The following is a 21,482-nucleotide window of genomic DNA, read 5'->3' as shown; positions in this document are numbered from 1 at the left end:
CTCTCTCTCTCTCTCTCTCAAATAAACCTTAAAAGAAAAAATAAAACTAAAGTAACTATGGTTATGTAATGTCTGTCAGTGATCATTTTGTTTCTTACTCTAGCCCCAGACCTATAGCAGATGCGAGTGAAAGAGAGTCAGAAGTCACTTATTTCACTCACTCAGTCACTTATTTCACTTATTTCTCTTCTCTTGCTCTTTCATTTCTCAGTCACTTATTTCTCTTCTCTTGCTCTTTCATTCTCTACATGCAATTTTCCGTCAATGTTTTGTCTCATCCTTTATATCCCCATGAAGGACAGATCTTGAAATGTTTTATGATCTGCCTTCCTTTCAAACTTTCAACTCTAATATCCCCTTCTCTTCATTGCTTCCTAGACAAGCCTACTGTAACCTTCTCTGGTACGTGCTTGTCTTCAAGGCTGTCCCTCCACCTCCAGTGAGTCTTGTAAATGGCATTCTGAGTGCTCATTCTACAACGGCAATTCTGTCCGTGTAAATCCCCCACCAAGACATTTTTGTGGATCACAACACCTTTAAGAACAAAGAGTTAAAAAAAAAAAAAGAGTAAAAAAAAAAAAAACATAAAAAAAAAAGAGTACTGTGATATACAACATGGGGCTATCGCTAATAGTACCCTGCTGAATATTTGAAAGTTGCCAAGTGAGTAAATCTTAAAAGTCCTAACCAAAAGAAAAAAAAGTGAAATGATGCATGGTGACAGCTGTTAATTAGACTCACTGTGGTGACCATCTTGCAAGTCAAAGATGAAGCATCCAGCTTCAATGCAAATATCGAATCATTATATTGTACACCTGAAACTAATATAATGTTATATATCGACTCTACCTCAATTTATAAATAAATAAATAAATAAATAAATAAATAAATAAATAAATAAATAAGATTAAATAAATAAATAAATAGATAGATAGATAAAATAATACTGATCTTGGTATCAAAATTGAGCCTCTCTAATACCTTCTCTCTTTACCTACCCTAAATGGTTGGCTTCACCTTCTCTGACAATATTGAAATATGGTTATCTAAGCCTCACCTTGAATTTTCAAGCCTCAGTGCTTATAAAACTTTCCCTCAGACTCTCTCTTCTGAAGAAATGGAGTCATCCTTTAAGACACATCTCAGGTGCTCCCTCATCTGTGAAGGCTTCCTTAAAGTCCTCTATCTTCTGGACATAGTCATAGACTAGCCTCTGTCTGCACCATCCCTAATAGGATTTCCATTACAGCTTTCAACAGTATCAAAATTATCATTAGCTCTCAATGCCCTCATAAGATAATGAACTGTGGTATTTTCTGGTGCAATGGGGCTAAGCTACCTGTCTTAAAATCCTAGTTTCAACATTTCCTGCCTATTGGGCCCTGGGACAGTTACCTGACTTTTCTGTATCTCAGTTTTCTGATGGGTGAAATGGGGCAACCAGAATTCTTCTCCACGGTGCTTTTGAGGATTACCTCACTGTATGTATGCAAAACAATTAAAACAGTGCCCAAAGTAAGCACTCAGTAATAAAGCTTACCAATTAGAAATGTAACCTAGGGACCTTTCTCATTAGATTGATCCCTACCAGCTTTAATGCTTTCTCAAATTGTAATGCATTCTCAGCAAAAAGAGATGTTGAATAAACAGATACCTCCAGAATTCGAGTTTATATATGTTTCCACTTTTAATCTTTTTGACATTTTAAATAATTTAAATTTAAGAATTACTGCTCGCGAAGATCATCTGAAATGACAACTCAATTTCCTAAATTATTCTTTGCGGATAATTGGGCACCGTTTTCTTGATACACAGCTTTGAGGAGATGATATAACATACTCAAAGGCAAAGGCATAGGCACACAGTTATATATGTTGGTGTAAGTGTCCAACTTACTCTACGAGTATGTGTAGTATACATTGTGTGTGTCTTAAATAATATGTTTTGTTTTGTTTTGTTTTGTTTTGTTTTTGTTTTGTTTTCATTGGGAACTTTGAGCAATTGATAGCACCTGAGTTAGTTTTTGCTGATCAGATTAATTTCTGTGTTACTATGCAATATAGTGTCTCACACTTTTCCAGGTATTGTAGTAAATCCAAAATGTCTATTTGGGAAAATCATTGGCTTTACCTCTGGACACCTTTGTGACTTCCTTGTATGTAAAGTCCAGTCATATTCATCTTAAGCAATACCACAGTGTGGTCTTTCTTGAAAGAGTGTCAACATTAACATCAGCTCTTTTTAAATGTAACCATTGTTGATGTTAACGTCCACTAAGCCATTCAGGATCCTGACTATACATTTCCACACGTATAAATTCTTTTAGATTAGAAGCTAGGGACATAGATTTTTCTTCCCAATAAGTGGAACTTTCTGTAATAGGAACTGTACAAATTAATGTTTCCCAGAGATGCTGGTGCTGCAAAAAACAAAACAAAAAAAAAACCAAAACCAAAAACAAAACATAAAATGAAATTTGCAGCTTGATTATAGTAGTTCAGTGTTATTTTACTAATCCACTATGACCACTATACTTGGCACTTTTGCATTTGCCTTCTTCCTTAGCCTTGAGATCTATATTATTTATAATATTTTACTTTTCTGCGAACTGTCTCAATGACCTTCTAAAAAGAGCAGAAGCATAAATATATTTATATATGTTTACACACATACGTGTAATGGCTTGAATTGCTCCCGATGTTATCATATTACTATTCCCACAACTAGACTCATCAAGACAAACTTAATTAAACTTTAAATAGTTTCCATGTGGAAAGGAAACCATGGTTATTATTATTTCATTTGCATTAAGAACATACATTGTGAGAAAGCCACAGGTTTTCATCACACGCTACAAATGTGTGACTGAAAATAATGTTGTTTTAATTTGATGATAGTTAGATCTTAGATACACTCCTTTAAAATCAGTGCATAAATACTAATTTATCTTTTAAATGAATTGGATGAATTTTATACTATACCATTCTATACTATACTAGTAGCAATTACAAAGGTATGATTCCAGGGTATCAAACAAAACTTGGGTATGCAACTCCTGGGTGAAGTGCTACTCTATGTAAGATAGAATAAAAGTTGGTTTCATTAATTTTTCAACAAACAATCTTCTCACTTTGGATTCAGGCAACTAAAGGCTATGAATCTGCTTCAATCAAAACCAGAGAGAAGACTTTCTCATTATACACTTGCCGGGAACCTCAATGGGATGTCTAGTTTCCATCATAAGCAGAGTTGAGAATATTAATACCCCTGAGGCAAAGTTTTAGAGCTACACTACCCACCCATTTGTCTTAGATTTCAAAACTTGATTCTTATATTTCATTAATTCATAAGAAACAAGTGTGCCAGAACATGAAATCATCTCACTATAGAGGTTATTGTATTTCACGATCTTAGGAATCATAGAAGCAAAAGCAATGTACAGTAATATTGGGGGGGGGCTTCCATGTTTTGGAGTATTCTCTTCAAAATTTTTCTGAGACCTCTCTTTTTTCCAAGTCTATTTGTGGGCAGCAGTGCCATCTGGTGAGGTGCCACGGGCTGTGCCGGAACTCCTTGGGCCATAGTGTCCATTTCTCCCCTTGAAGGCATTCTCTGACTTTCTAATGGATTTTGGGGCTTATCAGATGCCCTGTGGAGCTCCGGAGCCAACACCATAGATCCCAGGGCCATTTGGCCAGGCTCTGATTCCTAGTAGGTAGTCTGTCAAGGAGATTGCCTCGGCTAATGACATAGTACCTTTTTGACAAAAATCAGTAAAAATTGGGTTGCCAGAATGGTACTCAAAGACTGACTTGGCATGACTCAAATTTTATATAGAGATAGAAAATATTTGTCTGAGGCCCCATATGCCTCAGGGAAACCCTGGCTATGTGTTCATTTTCAACAAAGGTTCTATTTGTAGACCTTTTCCACTGTATTATTCAATATTCTTTAAATACATTTCTAAAAGGTAAATTCCAAAAATGTAGTGCAAATTATTTAAATCTTGAATGGATTTGCTTCCTTTGAACTACCACTGGAATCATGACCCATCAAGTTTCTCATTAGCTTAGGCTTCCAGAAAGCTCTGAGGCCTGGAATGTGCAATATATAGTCTTCTAGGTCAGTTTCCTAATACTCCCCCTACTATACTTTTCCATTCCTGTCTTTGGATTTATTCTAAACTCTCTTTAAGCATATATGTTCTGTCTTGTTTTCAAGCATGTATGTTTCTATTAAATCCATGGCAAAATCTTTTAGAAGATTTAAAAACGGTTAACTAACAAAATAAAAATCAAATATTCATTTTTTGGGAAAAAATGTTTTTTTTTGCTGGCATTCATAAATTATATCCATTCTAGACATGGCCCAAACATTTTATGTAAGGAAAATAGCAGTAAAGCATGAATGTACTGAAATGAAGAGTTGCCACCCATTATTTTGTGAAAAAAAAAAGATAAATTTTTATGAGCTTACAATAAAATTTAAAAATGATATGCTGTGTTGAAGATTGAGGTGTATGTTCTTGGGTTCCAACATGTATCACTTTGGCCATAAATAGCTTGATAAATAGCTTGCAGAACATATAACCAATAAATTATTTATAAAGTATAAGCAAGCCGGGTCAAATACTTCAAAACCACATTTCAAATGGTATGTCATGTTTTTAAGGGGCAGGGGAAGGGAGACATCCTGGTTGTTCAAGAGTATCAACAGCAGTTCGGAATAGCTACACCTGGGGATTTTTTCCTACGTCTCTTATTGGTAAACAGTTCTAGAATGTCCGTGAGCAACAGTGTGCACTAAAAACACTTTTAATTAATGACACTTTATATTTTAACTTTATGTCGTTAGCAAAGAATGTTAAAGTAAAAAAAAAAAAAAAAAAGAACAAAATATACTAATCTTGAAATAACCAGGGAGCATTGAGGTAAAGAGTGATTAAAGGATATTCCAAAGCTTACCCAGGCCACTGAGTCAGGAAGAGAAACCAGGTCTCTTGGATTTCAATTCCAGTGTTCTAGGCACTGGTTTGTTCAACTCCTGTGCAAAACATCCACACACAATACACAATGCATAATCCCCCTTGCTATCAAGGGGTTGTCAAAAGAAACACGCCATTACCTTTCCCACATACTGAGGCTCGGAGCCCATGTACTCCTCCAGCACAAAAAATTGATTCCATACCCAGCCACGTTTAACTCGTTGGAAATGTGTTCGCCGCCCGGGCAGATGGATAACATTTTCTGTTGGTTCTGTGGCTAAAGTCTGTTGTGGCTGTGGCTGGAGTGGTGTTAGGAGGCCTCCATCAAACAGGACCCAGAGAAGCAGAGATAAGCAGTTCCTTGTAAGCATTGGCAAAGGCTTTCCTACAGCAGAGTAACAAAAACTCCAGCACTTAATGTCGAATTGTGGAATCCAGCTTTGAGGTGTCTGTGGCCTCCACCACTTAACTTTCTGTTTTATTGCAGAAATGATAATGCAGGCATTAATCCTTTGGATGAAGAGGCTTCGGCTGTATTACATTCCATCTACAGGGACCTATAAAACAGATTAACAAAGATACATTAAATCGACAGAACTACACGATGAGAGTCATCAAAACCCCCATTGTGGCTGCCAACATTTCAAGAAGTAGAGAGGAAAAGCCTGACATTGCATCATCACTGCTATTCACCCTGCAAACTTGGATAAACTATGTTTTTTACAGACTTGAAAAAGCTCTAGTTACAATGAAGCAAAAAGTCCATATCATGAATAGAAGCAATTTTTTTTTTTTTCAATTTCATGATCACTTTAAGGGTAAAACACAGGTGGCTATTTTTAATGTGAAATATGTGACAGAAGGGTTTCACGATGTCACCCTTTGACATTTGGGGTTAGATCGTTGTTACTGGTGAGCTATCTTGTGCATTTGACTTGTAGCCACATTTCTTTCCTCTGTTCAATAAATCACAGTGGCATCCTACCCTATTCCCAGTTGTGACAATCAAAAATTTCTCCAGACATTGCCAAATATCTCCTGGAAGAAGCAAAATAGGCCAAGATTTAAGAACCACATGTTTAGAGAATAAAAAAAAAAAAAAAAAAAAAAAAAGGAAAAAAAAAAGTCCCTAAAGTTAGAGAATAGAAAGAATCAGACCATCCAGGAAAGAACAAGATAAATTACTAAATGTAAGTCAATGAAATTGCTGAAATATAAATGACTGATAAAATGTCAGATGGTTTTATAAGGCTTTATAAGCTTTCACTTAAAAAAAAATTGCTTCCCTCCCCTGGATACGTGGGGATTATGCTGTATGAGGTGGGCAGCTTGGCCTGCCAGATAGACACCTCTGTTCTGCAATTAGGTAAAGTGAGCTTTAACCTCTTCCCTAAAACAAGTAATTCTTTTTTCCATTTACTCATCTAGGGTTTATTGAGTGTCTGCAAAATCCTTTATTATACAGTAGATAAGAAAATACACAGAGCCCTTGCCTCCCTGAATCAGAAACAGAAAATAATTTAAAAAAACAAACACATAAAAAAGAGCAAATTTACTGATGCTGTGAAGGAAAAAAAATCAAAAAAAAAAGAGAGAGAGAGAGAGAGAGAGAGAGAGAAAAAAAAAAAAAAGAAAACACACAAAACAGAATATCCCGATGGCAAAACATAAGTGAGCAAAAGCCAGTTTTGGGTGACAATTGCAGTGACAACTAAAGGAACAGGAACAGCCTATACTGTGTGAGCAGCCATGGGGGGAATGTGGCTCGAGCCAACATGGTTTTATGCATTTGGCACTTGGGGCTCAATGCCTACAGCCTAAAATTGGAAGGTTTTCAAGAGCCAAAAATGTTGGAGGCCAGAAATTATATATAATGCTCCCCAAACAAGAGAACTAACATCAAAATCAATATATGTTTAATTAAACATCTATGAAACATGGCATCTTGTCAACCTGTCAGCTGCGATTCAGTTTAATGCTTATCCAGTTACATACGATGTACAAAAATTACAGTGTATTCCTCACACATATTCAGATTTAATCATTTAATGTGGGAACCATGATTGAAATAACTTATGAGATGGGAAATATCCAAAAGTTATACTTTGAAAGCATTCTATAAGAACACTCCCCCCAAAAGAAATAAAATGGGATATGATAGTTTTCTATTGTGTGAAGGGATAAGACTGTTCTATACATAAACATAAGTAGGCATATATTTGATTGCAGCTTTTCATTCTGGCAAAATAATGTTCATAAAAAGTTAATGTAGACTTCTATTGTGCCATATGGCAACCACTAGCCATATGCGGCTATTCAGTTGAAATGTGGCAATTTGAGATTTTTTTTTTGACTTACATATACTGAATCTCGAAGAACTAATACCAAAAGAGAAAAATGTAGGATATCTCAATTTTTATATTTATGATTTGTTGACATGACAATATTTAGGATATATTGGCTTAAATTAAAAAAACAATTAAACTTAACTTTCTCTATTTCTCTTTATTAATGCATTTCCTAGAAAATTAAAATTATCTATGCAGCTCACATTTGTGGTTTGCACTATTCTGTTATTGGACAGCTCTGATTTAAGCAAGAGTTTAAATCACCAACTGTGGTTCCTGCTTAAATAATTTATTCTTAACATTCAAAACTCAATATCTAACATGAACTGTATCAGGTCTATGTGACAATACGGCTAAGAGGTCAGAGAATATTTGCACAGAGTTTCCTCATCTGTCCTCAAGTTTAAAAAACTAACATCAATATCCAAAGTTTTCTGATTTCTTAGCCTTTTCTGTTTCTCCCATGTTTCATCCCATACTCATTTCAACCCCAGCCCAGGCATATGCAGAACAGTCGGGGCCATAATCAACATGAATAGAAAAAAAAATGGGGGGTGGGGACACCGACTTCCCAAACCTAGGCTAGTAGATGTGATTAGGCTGTATTTTTGCTTTCCTGTTCCATGAATTGTGTCTCCTCCACTTCTCTGGGGACGTGAAGTACACAACTCAGAGTTTAGAGAAGCATTGACACCGCAGGTTACGTCATCAAGCAAGTGTCTTTTTCATTTTATATCAGGAATATTCGATGTTGGTCCTCTGGGTGTATTCTCATCCTCACTGCCCCCAGTCTGGTTGCAGCCACCCTTTCCTCTTTGGGGTCACAGGTGTCCAAATTCTGAGTTTTGATCCCCCCCCTCTAGAGTAATCGTTTAGAAATCCTAATCTATGTACCTCATCCTCCTGTTACACTAGACCGTGTGTCCATAGTGTGAGGGGATTGGCTAGAAATGATTCATAAGGAGAGGAGGACGTGATTACAACATGAGAAATGTGCTGTTGCCCAAGCTAATGCCTCAGGACGTGAAGGGTTCCCATCACCAGAGACAAGAGCCAAGCACAGCATCTTGTAATAAGGCTGAAACCCCAGCCGAGGAGGGTAGGGTGGAATTTCCCTAACGACCACGTTCTGACTTTCCTTTGACTCTGGTTGGACACACTTTATTTATTTATTTATTTATTTATTATTTATTTATTTATTTATTCATTTATTTATTTTTTGGACACACATTCTAAGTCAGCATGATGTGCTCTTCCACTTTTACATCAGCCCCCCTGCTTCCTCTTTCTCTAAGTGAGCTTAATCTTACTTCTACTCCCGCCATCAAATTACTTTTGCTTTTCTCCTTAACGTAAGATTTTATATTAAAGGGGAAATTTACTTATTAGTTGTTTCTTTTTGCTGATATTTCCATTAGGATGATGATTGCTAGGGGCGACTTCACAAGTCTTAGGGTTTGCACATAGTCTTATTTTTTTCCCCCATGAATCCTTTTTTTTTTTTTCCCCCTAGATTTCATTTATTTGAGATAAAGAGAGAGCATGCATGAGGGGGAAGACAGAAGGAAAAGTAGACTCTCCACCGAGCAGGAGGCCCGATGCAGGTCTTGATCCCAGGACCCTGGGGTCATGACCTAAGCCGAAGGAAGATGCTTAACTGACTGAGTCACCCAGATGCCCCAAATCCTGCCGTTTTAATATAAATTCTACAGAATACAAAGCTAATTTTTTTTTTTTTTTTAGAAAGTCACATATCCTAGTGTGGTAGAAACATCTGTAATGAAACAACATAAAGCCTTCTCACCACACACTGGAGACAATGGGGTATTATAGATTTGAAAGTTGCTAAGGGAGCACCTCTTGAAATTAAGATTTTTAATCCGATATACATGAGCTTAACAGGACCTACATGATCTACCTCTGCATGAGCCTCATCCTCTCCGCTGCCCAAACCCTTTAGACTTTATTAACAACCCTAGTAACAATTTCTATTACAGATGCAGGTGCATTTGCACCTCGGTGGAGGAGGTGCTATTATTGTGCCCATTGCACAAATGAACTACTTAAACGGCGTGGCTGTGGCCCGCGAACGAGCGCGTGGCAGGCAGGCAGGCCTGAATCTGGACGGTCTGATTCCAGGGTTTATCCTCTTAGATGCCACTCTGTTCTGCCCCTGGGTTAGCGAATGCATAAATAGTTGAAAGCTCCGGGGATTTCAAATCCCAGCATGAGAAGGAACATGAGCTTACAGACACCGCTTCCAAATTATTTTTTTCCAAAGCTAAACAGCTATTTCAATATTAGGGCAGCTTCGGCTTACTCTGGCTCCTTTAGATCTTCTGTAAAGGCGGTGAACTGAAGCTCTCAGGTCAACTGCGCTCCTTTTCAGTAAGGAGACTGGGGGGGGCGGGGGGGCTCCCTGTATTTACACACCAGGATGTGAAAGGAGACAATTTCTAGGCAGAGACTGGGGGAAAATGTAAAAATTGGCCTGGAAGGCCTACCTGACAACTCCGAATTTAGGGCTCGCTTCCAGCCTCGATATACTTAGTCAAAGCATAATAAAACAGGTGAATTTGGAAAAAAAAAAAGGGGGGGGGGGCTTTGGATCAAGACAGATCTGTTCGCTGCATAGCTTTCTGCTAAGTAGCAGGTGAATTGTAGGGACACGATCAACAAGGTCCTCGTGGGCTCGGTGTGGCCCACATACATGATGAGATCACAGGTTTGTTTTTTTAATTCATCATTCAATTAGAACAGGTGTGCCTGTGCGCTTCCTAACTCACCCTATGGCTGTATAATCCTCAAATCCCTTCCCCGACGCTCTAACACCGCCGTCCTTTAGGGAACAGGTGAACAGATAGGATTTCCAGCGCCTGATGCTGCTCCCAGCAGATCCCAGCCTCCTGCCACGGTCCTCAGCTTTTAAAGTGCTTTATCGCAAGAAAGCAATGTAAGGAGATTGAAAGAGTCCGGTTCTTAGGTGAAAGAGAAACAACTCCCCCCAGGCAGGAAACAAAGGCTAAATTACAAGGAAAAACCACACTGAGCTGCCAAGCTGGGACCAGTCGGCCCAGCACCAATGGTGTTGTTGGAACAGCAAGAACAGCAGGCTACTCCGAGGTGTCAGCACCCTATGGAAACACGGGAACCTTAAAGAAGATGGATTTGTCATGAAGGACATCACCAGAGGTGTGTTCTATTCCATATATTGGATTTCGGGCATAGCGTTTAAAGATTTATATTCGTCCATCATTCCTAAACTTGTGTGGAGCCAAAGTGGCTTTCTAAAGACTTTCCAAAACTGACGAGTCTCTGGAGTCAAACATTCCTTTTAGCAGAAGAGAGTTTTTTTTGTTTTTTTTTTTTTAATGCTCATATATCAAAGGAGGGGATACTTGTATGTGAAATACCCATTAAGTGTGTCTCCAAAGCTGAGACACAAGCCAAAGGCTGTGGTTTCCACCGCTATCTACCTTAATCTGGGCTGTATGTGCTTCTAAGAATAGCTCCTGATAAAAGGTCTATTTCCTATAAATTACAATGAAAGGGCCTATCTTTGTTAGAAGATGGCTTATTAGGCTGACAGGTGTGTTAGTTATTACAAATGAGTCTTTATTATGAGTATCACTGTAAGGCTACCTGCATCTTGAATAACTCTAGCGGTGATTATGCCTGAAACCTATTAAGAAATCTTTCAAGGGCACTTCCTAAAGTTAAAGAAAAAAAGAATATTTATTCTCCCTTACTCTGCCTTTTAAATAAATGTTAGTTTGAAATAATACAAAGGGAGGTCTTCTTTTCCATATTAAAAAGATGACAAAATAATTTATGTGATCTTGAAATTATTCACATATCAACAATATGTATACCTGCCTTCATGTCACTCTTTACCTTAAAAATGTAGGGTTTTTTTTTCAATGTGATTTAACTTTACATTTAAAATTTTCTGCTTCATATTGCGTAAAACTCATCATCATCCATAATTATTTAAAGATTCGAGGCAAATCTGATGGTTCCAGAATTTGACTCTAGAAAAATTTTCTGAAGGTTTTAACAGAGACATTTTCCATCAAATATTTAACCTTTGTTCAGAAATTAAAGTAGTTCTTGGAATGTCATTGGGGATGACATTGCCTTCCCTGCTGCACCTCTCTTGGTCCCAGGAAGGCCCCATCAAAAGCAAATTTACCCTCTCTGATGTAACAACACTTTAATCCGAACTCTTGTATTTTATGAATTTGACACTGGAAGCAGAGACAGTAAACCAATTTCTGTTGACTCTTAGGAGTAAAAGATGTCTCAAGGCGATAATTATGCTAGGAGCTTAATTTGTGGAGTTCATTGATCCTTGCTCTCTGACTTGTCCAGATGTTACTCTCTACTGCAAACTATTAAAACAAAAGAATATATATAATATATATATATATATTTAAAAAAATATATATATATATATAGAGAGAGAGAGAGAAAGAAAAACAAAACAAAACAACAAAAACAAAACTAAGCCCAGGACAGCCAACCAGGACTAAATTGCAGTTTCAACCTCTCTCAGAAGTGGAATTTTAACTCCATCAAGCTGGAACTTCCCTCAGCACTAGTGAAATAATCTGCTCAATAACCTCCCCCCCCCCCAACCCCCGCCTTTTCCTAAGGGAAGGTAATCTTGCTTGAAATAATCTTGTCTTTTTTTTTCTTTTTCCTAATAACCTTGCCCTGCCCCATTTCTGTCTATAAAATCCTTCCATTTGATCGAGCCCCTTTCTGTTTGCTAGATAGGATGCCGCCCTATGGGTGAATGGTTGGTTGAATAAGGCCAACTGGATACTTAAAGTTACTCAGTTGAATTTTTGTCTTTTAAGAGATTTGGTGGCAGCCACAGAATCTGAAGTGAACTTCTGAGGACATTTGGGAACAACAAGAAACTCAGGCATGGTACCCTGCTACCACTTTGAGTTTACTCTCTTTTTACCATTTGGACAAACCATGGGTAAGCCCTTCTCTGTTCTGAGCTCCAGTCTCTGTACTGAGCTCCTGATCAAATGGACTTTCCAATCAGATCCCCGTCTGATCAGAAACCAGCTGGTGGCAGCTGCAGTTCCCTGTTTATATGGAACCAGTCTGCAGTCTTCATTTCAGGGTCTGCTTGTTCAGTGCTCTCCCCAGTCCCCAGATTCCACAGTAAGAACTAAACGTATTTCAAATTATGATTCCTAGGGGTTTTGAGTGGAAAATCCCAGCCCTTGAGTCTGTGCACAGATTCCCTGTTGGGAGCTGCTGGTGGTTTAGTTCTATTATTTGTTGAAGACCCTTGTCCAGATTCCACATTGGTAACTGCGGGTGGCAGCAAGGGTTCTACGTATGTTGAGGGAGGCTGGTTCAATCCTTTTCTCCAGGCCAAGGGTCCATGGCGATTGTTCGGTAGTTACTGGCCAGTATTGGACTAGGTCCAATCTGAGCTGGACTAGGTGCAGTAAAGGCTACTGGTAATGGGGGACTCGGGCCAAAAAGCTGCAAGAAATGGTGGGCATAAGTCAAGCATTCAGAAGCTACTAGAGTGCTGGCTACCTGAAAAAGATTCCTATGAGGAGGTAAGCTGGTCAGAGAATGCATCAGATTGACACTAGGTTGCCCACCAACCTCAAGAAAATGTACATGCAACCTGGAGGTACTGTAAGACGCCCCGCAATTAATTTTCAACACTGTGGCATGTCCCTCTCCGGTATTAGTTTGGTTCTGAGAAACCCGAAGGCCTAACTAAAAGAAATGCAATCCCTTATGTCCAAGGAGTTGAGTGTCCCCCCAGAACATCGGCTTATTTAACTTATACAAAATGTGGTCCTGGAAGCTGTAGACATTTATAAAACCTGTTCTACTCGGGGTATCCAGACCAACTCTTTGGTATGCACACTCCAGGGAGGTAAGACAGAGAAAGTACAACTGCAGTGGGGGGAGGAGGGCAAAGGGACAGAATCTTAGAGCAGATTTCCATGCTGAGCACAGAATCCACTTGGGGCTCGATCTCAGGACCCATGAGATGATGACAGGAGCAGAAACCAAGAGTCGGGTGCTCCACCAACGGAGCCACCTGCTCCAGGAGCTCCAGTGACAGCAGTTTTAAAATGGAAGCTATAAGGTCTCTTTTTTGTCTATCTGTATGCTCATGTGTCTATATATGTTGTGGGTATGTGGCATTTCCTGCCTCCAAGTGATACTGTCAAAATTAATTGGCAAAAGAGCTGTATTACCAAAAAAAAAAAAAAAAAAAAAAAAGAGCTGTATTTAATTGTATTAAAGGAAAATTAAGTGCTTCTATAAAATCAAGGTCTCAGAAATATAATAGAAACTTAATCCAAATGAATTGTATGTTCCCATGATCTAGGGAAATATTCAGTATTAGAGCTAGTTTAAGTTTGTTGGTTTAATTAAAATAGATATGTCTTTAGAGTTATCAGCATTAAGTATATATCTAGGCTTACTAAAGGTCAAATAGGTTCCTGTTATCTCTTACAGAATTTGTGGGCAAAAAGGATAACTTAAGATGGTTAGGTGTTCAGTGTCTTGTGAAATTTCCATCAGTAACTTAAATATAATTATTAAGAAAAATTTAATTAAATAGATATAAGATAATAAGTTTATAATGAACTTTTCAGCAATATTTATGACTCATTAAAATAGTTTCTCAAATCTTTTTGATGGCTTAAATCCTTAAGATTTTAGCTAAATTAAACTAGATGATGGGTAGTCCTTAAATACCTAGATCATTTCCAAAAAAGTAAAAATATTGAAAGTTTATCTATTTCTGTCTTCTTATTTCAGAGAAATGAAAGGACATTTGGGTGTGTTGGTGCTACATTGGAAAACTGAAAAAGATCATATGCTTCTAGAAATTATTAAACATATCTCTAAACTTGCCAATCTAAAGAATGCTGTTATAACAAACAGTTCACAATTGTTTACTTCTAGTTTTCACCAGAAAGTAAGCCTTACAAGAGTTAGGAATTCTAATTAATATATGTAATTAAAGCTACTAGAAATAATAAAGGAAACATCTCCACATGGAAGCAAAGTAAAATGTGTGCTTTAATGAGGAAAAAGAAAGTCATAGAAGGCTTGTGCAAAATAAATCTTTGGAAAGGAATGTGTGTAGGGGGAGGGTCAGGGCTGGCTAAAATTAGAATAAATTTAATTAAGTGAATGAGCTTTAATATCCAAAGTAAGCTGGTACAAAATTAAACTATGGTTTTCTCTGTTAAAATGACAGTTTTCTTGGACTATTGTTCTACTCTTTGTAATAAGAGATTATGAAGGGTTTGTCTTTGCCCTTAATCTAACCAGAAAACAAGGTTTTCATATTTTACCAAAATGATGTCTTGTGTTTCATATTATCTTAATCATGTTTTTGATTACTTAAATACACTGAATCTTCTTAATATTAAAAGATAAGTTTTTTTTTTTTGGTTACTGGTTAAATACGTAATTATTATTTCATAATAATCTGTGATTCAATTTCATCAAATGTTCAAACCTTTTGATATTTTTGACAAATTTCCCAAAATTCTGAGTAAAGTCCTTTTGACTTAAAACTAACTTTGAGATATGAGACATTTAAGAGGCTCCTAGAACAGCTGGAAAAAAATTGATATGAAAGAGAATTAAGAAAACAACTCCACTTACAATTGCACCAAGAATAATAAAATACTTAGGAATAAACTTAACCCAGTTGGTGAAAGACCTATACTCCAAAAACGATGAAACAGTGATGAAAGAAACTGAAAATGACACAAACAAATGGAAAGATACTCCATGCTCATGGACTGGAAGAAACAAAATTGATAAAAGAACCATATTACGCAACACAATCTACCAATTAATTCAATCCCTATCAAGATACCAGTGACAAATTTCACAGAACTAGATCAAATAATCCTAAGATTTTTATGGAACCACAAAAGACCCCAAAGAGCCAAAGCAATGTTGAAAAAGAAAAGCAAAGCTAAAGATACCACAATCTCAATTTCAAGACATACTACAAAGCTGTAGTAATCAAAACAATACAGTACTGGTGCAGAAACAGACACACAGATCAACAGTACAGAAGAGAAAGCCCAGAAATAATAAATCTAGGATTATATGGTCAATTAATCTAGAAAAAGAAGTCAAGAATATACAGTGCAGAAAAGACAGTGTCTGAAACAAATGGTGTTGGGAAAAGTGGACAGCTCCATGCAAAAGAATGAAACTGGACCACTTTCTAATTCCATACACAAAAATAAGCTAAAAAATGGATTAAAGGCCTGTGAGACTTCGAAACAATAACATTCCTAGAGGAAAACATAGGCAGTATTTTCTCTGACCACACAAAAAAAAGCAACCTACTAAATGGGAGAAGATACTTGCAAATGATATACCTAATAAGGGGTCAATATGCAAAATATATAAAAACTTGCACAAATTAACACCAAAGAAACAAAGAATTCAATTAATAATGAGCAGAGGACCCAAATAGACATTTGTCCAAGGAAGACATACAGATTTCCAAGACACACCAGAAGATGCTCGACATTACTAATGTTCAGAGAAATGCAAATTAAAATGCAATGAGATATCAATTTACACCTGTCCGAAGGGCTAAAATCAAAAAGACAAAAAATAAGAGCTGGCAAGGATGTGGAGAAAAGGGAACCCCTATGCTTTGTGAGAAGAAATACAATTGGTGTAGCCACTGTTGAAAATATGAATGTTCCTCAAAAAACCAAAAATAGGAAAAAAATCCAATTATATATGCCCCAATAATTCTATTAATGGTAATTTACCCCCCAAAATGAAAAAAAAATTCAAAAAGATAAATATACCTCTTGATTTATTGTAGCATGATTTAATGGACATTTGGGTTGCATTCATATTTGGCTATCTTTTTGAATTTGTTTTTTTTTTTTTCAGTTTCATTGGGTAAATACCCATTAGTGGAATTACTAGGGCATATGTAACTCTAGTTTTCTTCTATTTTTAATTTTTTGAGGAATCTTCATACTATTTTCCACTGTGCAGATATATGAAATCTTGCAATTTGCAAAAACATAGATAAATCTGGAGGATATAATAAATAAGCAAAATGTGTCAGTCAGAGAAAGGCAATTACCATATGATTTCATTCACATATGGAATTTAATAAACAAAACACATGAACAAAGAGAAAAAGAGACAAACAAAAAACCAGACTATCAAACACAGAGAAAAAATTTGTGGTTTCTGGAGAGGAGATGGGTGAGGGATTGGGCAAAATACGTAAAAGACTTTGAGTACACTTACTTTGATGAGCACTGAGAAATGTATAGAATTGTTGAATCCTCATATTGTACACCTAAAACTATGTTAAAACTATTGGCTTGTTATATTTGAATTAAAAAAAAGCTCTCTCTTCATCTAAAAAGGAGATTAAATAAATTCGGTGTATTTGATATATTAAGTTACATAGAATTTATTGGCAAATAAGAAGCAATACCAAACCTTGCTTGCCTTATATTTGTATAAGTATATATGCATATAAGCATTCCAAAATTGCATGAAATTCTTAAAATTCTGACATATCCTGATACAATGTTATCATTCTGGTTATTATCTTAAAATGCTGCCTGCCACAGAAATAAACAAATTTCCTTATCAACTGCATTATAATAAACGCTCATCAGATCTTTAACCACAGTCATTTTTAAATTTTTTGTCATTCACAGAGTTATTGTTTTGCTCTGATGCTTCTACAAGAACAATCCTACAAGACTGTCTCATCTTTAAAAAAATTCATGGACTTCTGACAAATTACATTTCTGATAATTTTAAGATTATAAACCTGAACTAGATAGGATTTTCCAGAACTCAGGGGAAGCCCGGATCCAGACAGAACAAATATTAATTACCTGGGGCTGAATTAGCTAAGAAGGTGATCATAATGTTTATGACTCTTTTAAAACACTGCTAGTTCCTTGATGCTTTGTTTTTCTAGATTTAAAGAAACCCTTTTCTTAAGCCATCTATGACAAAACCATTTACTTTTCCTCCCTATTTGATCCTCCCAGAATTTGGAAACTCTCGAGTATTCTTTCCAAGGCACCACAGTTGGCTACTTGCATTAAGTTCAATAAGAATCTGTTCTCCTTGTAACAGGACACAGTTGGAAACATCGATTATATTACCAAGGCTTTAACCGAAATGATATTAGAGGTAAACCTAATGGCCAGTCTTTCGCTTGGCTTTCTGGCCTCAGAGGCTTTTGAGCGTTCAATCTGAGACTCCTTGTGAAAAGTTCTAGCAAAGCAGTCTCAAAATTAGAACGTGTATGGTCAATCACTAGTCTCGCGGCAGTTAATGGAAATAATCAGGCCGAGTTCAATGCAAACAAATTAGTTTTACTACGGTTATCTCTGGCTAAAAAAAAAAAATGGGAATAATTGTAAAGGGAAAAATTGTTTGCAACTTTGGCCATTTTAATTTATAATCCCGTTAATTGTCTTGGGGCTTGTGTTACATACCTGTAAACTGAACTAGATACCGAATTGTTCCCGTGTCCTCAAATATCTGGCTGCAAATCTCCTCTAAACTGACATTTGCCATTTTCTCCCACCTTCTGATGTGGAACCACTAAGAGCAAGGGCTGCCCTTGGATCTCCTTGAAAAGGACCAAACCAGGGCCTCATCACTACCCATATGGCAGCCAAACTCCAGGGGCTCGAGCCTTGAGTGCACATCTCCCAGCTGAAGAAGGTTCTGTTCGATACCTAGCCCTGTGCAGATGCTGGAGACCTCCATCCAATTGAAGAGGAGTACCCGACCTCGAGGAGCTCCGCTCCTCCCAAGGGAATGGATCAAGGCTTCACTCCTTTGACTAGATGCAATCCTTCCTTCTTTTCCCTCTTCCCGTTACTCTGGCGATGGCCTGGATGGATAACACCGACATTTGTATTTCTGAGGCCATGGCGATGGGGAGTCGGGGGGGTGCCCTTTCAGACTACTGGGTTTGTTACCAAAAACTGACCTATCCATGATGCTAGAAACCCTAAAGTCCGCTTCCTTAGCTCAACAACCCCAAACTTGGGGTCAGACTCTGCACAGAAAGGCACGTAAGGTCAAGACAATGAGAATAAAAATGCCTGTGTGGTCTACAGACACTTATTTACTGGCATCCAGGGCTGTCACCTTTCCAATCCCAAGACACAGATTCACACAAGATTTACCAGGAGGCTTTCATGATTCAGAATTTGCTTCCTTTGGCAAGGCCCTGCTTCCCTGGCTAGGAAGCTTTCACTAACTCTTGAAAATAATGCAGAATCCAATGCTGAAGCATTAGCTGCCTGAAAAAAAAAATGTTGCATTCAAATTTAAAAATGCTTGTACTTATTAACCATTTTTTCCTTGTTATGGCTAAGTAAAATTTATTTTATAGTATTGCATTGTAGGGGATATGCCACAATTTGGTTATCCATTTATTTGCTGACAGACATCTGGATTGTTGTCACTTTTGGGCTCTTACAAATAAAGCTGCTAAAAACTTTTGCATCCAAGTCTGTGTCGATATATGCTTTCATTTTTCTTGGGGAAACACCTTGGAGTAACCCAACTAACCACTTTTTTACAATGGTTTTTAATCCTTAAATGAAATAACGGAGAAGGTTTTTCTTGCAATTTATTTGAGAGATAATGAGAGATACATTCAGAACCATAAAAAAAAAGAGATGGGATTTTAATTTTTCTGGTAGAAAAACAGGGGTGGGGTGGGGAGACAAAGAAGGAGAGCTGTTACAGAAGAGAGACAGTAAGCAGCAAATATCCTCTAATTCCGTGACACCAGACAATACTGAGATAGCACAAGGATGACAAGATATTATTTTTCTTAGAATGACCTCAGATTTTTTTCTAAGTTTAACTCTTGATGTTTCTTATTGCAAAACTTCAAATGCAGATTTCCAGAAATATTATATAACTCTCTATATAAAGTCTTCCCAACATTGCTATGGCTGCTTTATCCACTATATGCAACATTATTATTATTTTTAATTTACAGAACCCACTCCACCTTTACAAATGTGTTTAAATTATACATTGCTCTATTACACTTGATTTTCTAAACATTAGGGCACCTTAGTCAGTTAAGTCTAACTCTTGATTTTTGGCTCAGGTCATGATCTCAGGGTGGTGAGATGGAGCCACGGAGCGGGCTCCACGCTCAGCATGGAGTCTCCTTGTCTCTCTTCCTCTGTTCCTTCCCTTCTATCTCTCTCCAATAGATAAATTTGAAAAATATTTAAAATATCCCTGTATGTCAAAAAAGAACCTGTATGGTTCTTTTGGCTTTATTATTATTATTATTGTTTATTTTTATTTATTTTTTTTAGAGAGATCGAGCAGGGTCGGGGAGGGGCGAGGGAGAAAGCCAGAGAAAATCCTAAGCAGGTTCCATGTCCAGGACAGAGCCTGGCACGGGGCTCGATCTCACAACCCTGGATCATGACCTGAACTGAAATCAAGAGTCAGGTGCGTAACGGGCTGAGCCACCCAGGCGCTCGGCCCCCTCCTAACTTTCTTATACCACAGGGAACATAAATCGTTTTTCTTCTTTTGGTTGCTACTCTACAATTTCACTCATTGACATACATTTTATTTATTATTCAATTATTCAAACGGTTGAGGAGTACATATAGTTTATCAAGGTACCAGCTGTGCCATGTGAAATGTATTCTTGATCTCTTTTGTTATAATATTTTACTAGAGAATTATTTCCAAATTATATCCTTATGTTATTTATCAAATAACTAATGTTTCCTGTGAAAATAAGATATATCTTGTTTACAAAAATTTGTAACTATAGTATAAAAAGAAAATTTAAATTACTTATGTTGACCCCCAGAGTTTTGGTCATTTCTTCAGCATACAAATATTTACTCAGCAGCTATTATATTTATCTGGGCACAATTTTAAACACTTGCAGCCTATCACTCGACAAAACTGACAATTTTCTATCCATATGGTCCTTTCCCTAGGGAGATAATAAAAACGATGCTGATGTAATTATTTGAATATTTTAATTCCTATATTTAAAACATTGATCATGTACCCTGTGCGTATGTGCTGTATGTTTATTATTATAAGAAATTTAGATTGAAATGCAAGATTGTGGAACATAACTCTTTTTATTTTTTTTTTTTATTTGCAGACTTCCAAATTTTCTTAATATCGGGGCCTCATTAGAAAATATATAATGCAGCATTGCCTATATCATTTTCCCATAACATGGAAGGTTGAGGGCTCCAGGGTTCCTGTGGACAACAGTCAGATCTATCTAAGACTTTAAGTAAGCTGAGAAGAATTTTCCACCTTCGTAAAGATCATTAAATACAAATGGAAGCAGTGAAAATAAAAGTAAATAGAATAATAAAGAAACTGTCAAAAAGGGAAGCCTGCATGGGGGTGGGGCAGTGGTGGTGGGGGATACTTGTTTAGTTTTTTTTTTAATCTCATAAACTAAGGAAGTAGTAAAATATTATCTCCAATAAAGATTTCATATAAATAGTGAAATTGTATAAAATGTCGATGAGGAAACTGGGATCTGTATATGAGACGGACTTATATTAATGTTATAATCCAGGAATTAGCAAATGTTTTCTGTAAAGAATCCAATAAGAAAAATTTTTTGGCTTTGGGGCACCTGGTGTCATAGTAAGTGCCTGATTCTTGGTTTCAGCTCAGGGTCGTGAGATCCAGCCCCACACTGACCCTGCACTGAGTGTGAAGCTTCCAGAGGATTCTCTCCCTCTCTCTCTGCCCCTCCTCCTCCCTCACCTACACGCCTGCTCTCTTGCTCTCCCTCAATAAATAAAATCTTATATATATATACATACATATATATATATATGTATATATATAAATGGGGGCCTTAAGGTCCCTGACATAAGTACCTAATCCACTGTTACTTGAAAGAAGTCATCAGCAATATGTAACCAAACCGATGGTGGCTGTGTTTCTTTCTTTTAAATTTATTTTACTTATTTATATATTTTTTTTCACTTTTTTTTTTCACTTTTTTTTTTTTTTGCAGCTGTGCTCCCATAGGACTGTATTTACAGAATCAGGTAGGAAGCCAGTTTTGGCCGGCAGGC

At 37.0% G+C, this 21,482-nt stretch overlaps 1 protein-coding gene across 7 annotated transcripts in view; it reads right to left on the bottom strand.

The window, feature by feature from the left end:
• CDH12 (cadherin 12) overlaps window positions 1-21,482 on the bottom strand; it is a 972,572-nt gene that overhangs the window by 248,545 nt on the left and 702,545 nt on the right. For all 7 annotated transcript variants that reach the window (XM_072757170.1, XM_072757167.1, XM_072757172.1 and 4 more), the window contains one exon: window positions 5,125-5,541. In XM_072757170.1, coding sequence (XP_072613271.1) covers window positions 5,125-5,355 — 231 coding nt within the window. In that variant the 5' untranslated portion in view covers window positions 5,356-5,541. The remainder of the gene's footprint in view (window positions 1-5,124; window positions 5,542-21,482) is intronic.

Source organism: Vulpes vulpes, chromosome 4, assembly GCF_048418805.1.
Source record: "Vulpes vulpes isolate BD-2025 chromosome 4, VulVul3, whole genome shotgun sequence".
Lineage (NCBI taxonomy): Eukaryota > Metazoa > Chordata > Mammalia > Carnivora > Canidae > Vulpes > Vulpes vulpes.
The sequence above is the reverse complement of the archived record's forward strand: the minus strand, read 5'-3'. Positions and strand labels throughout refer to the sequence as shown.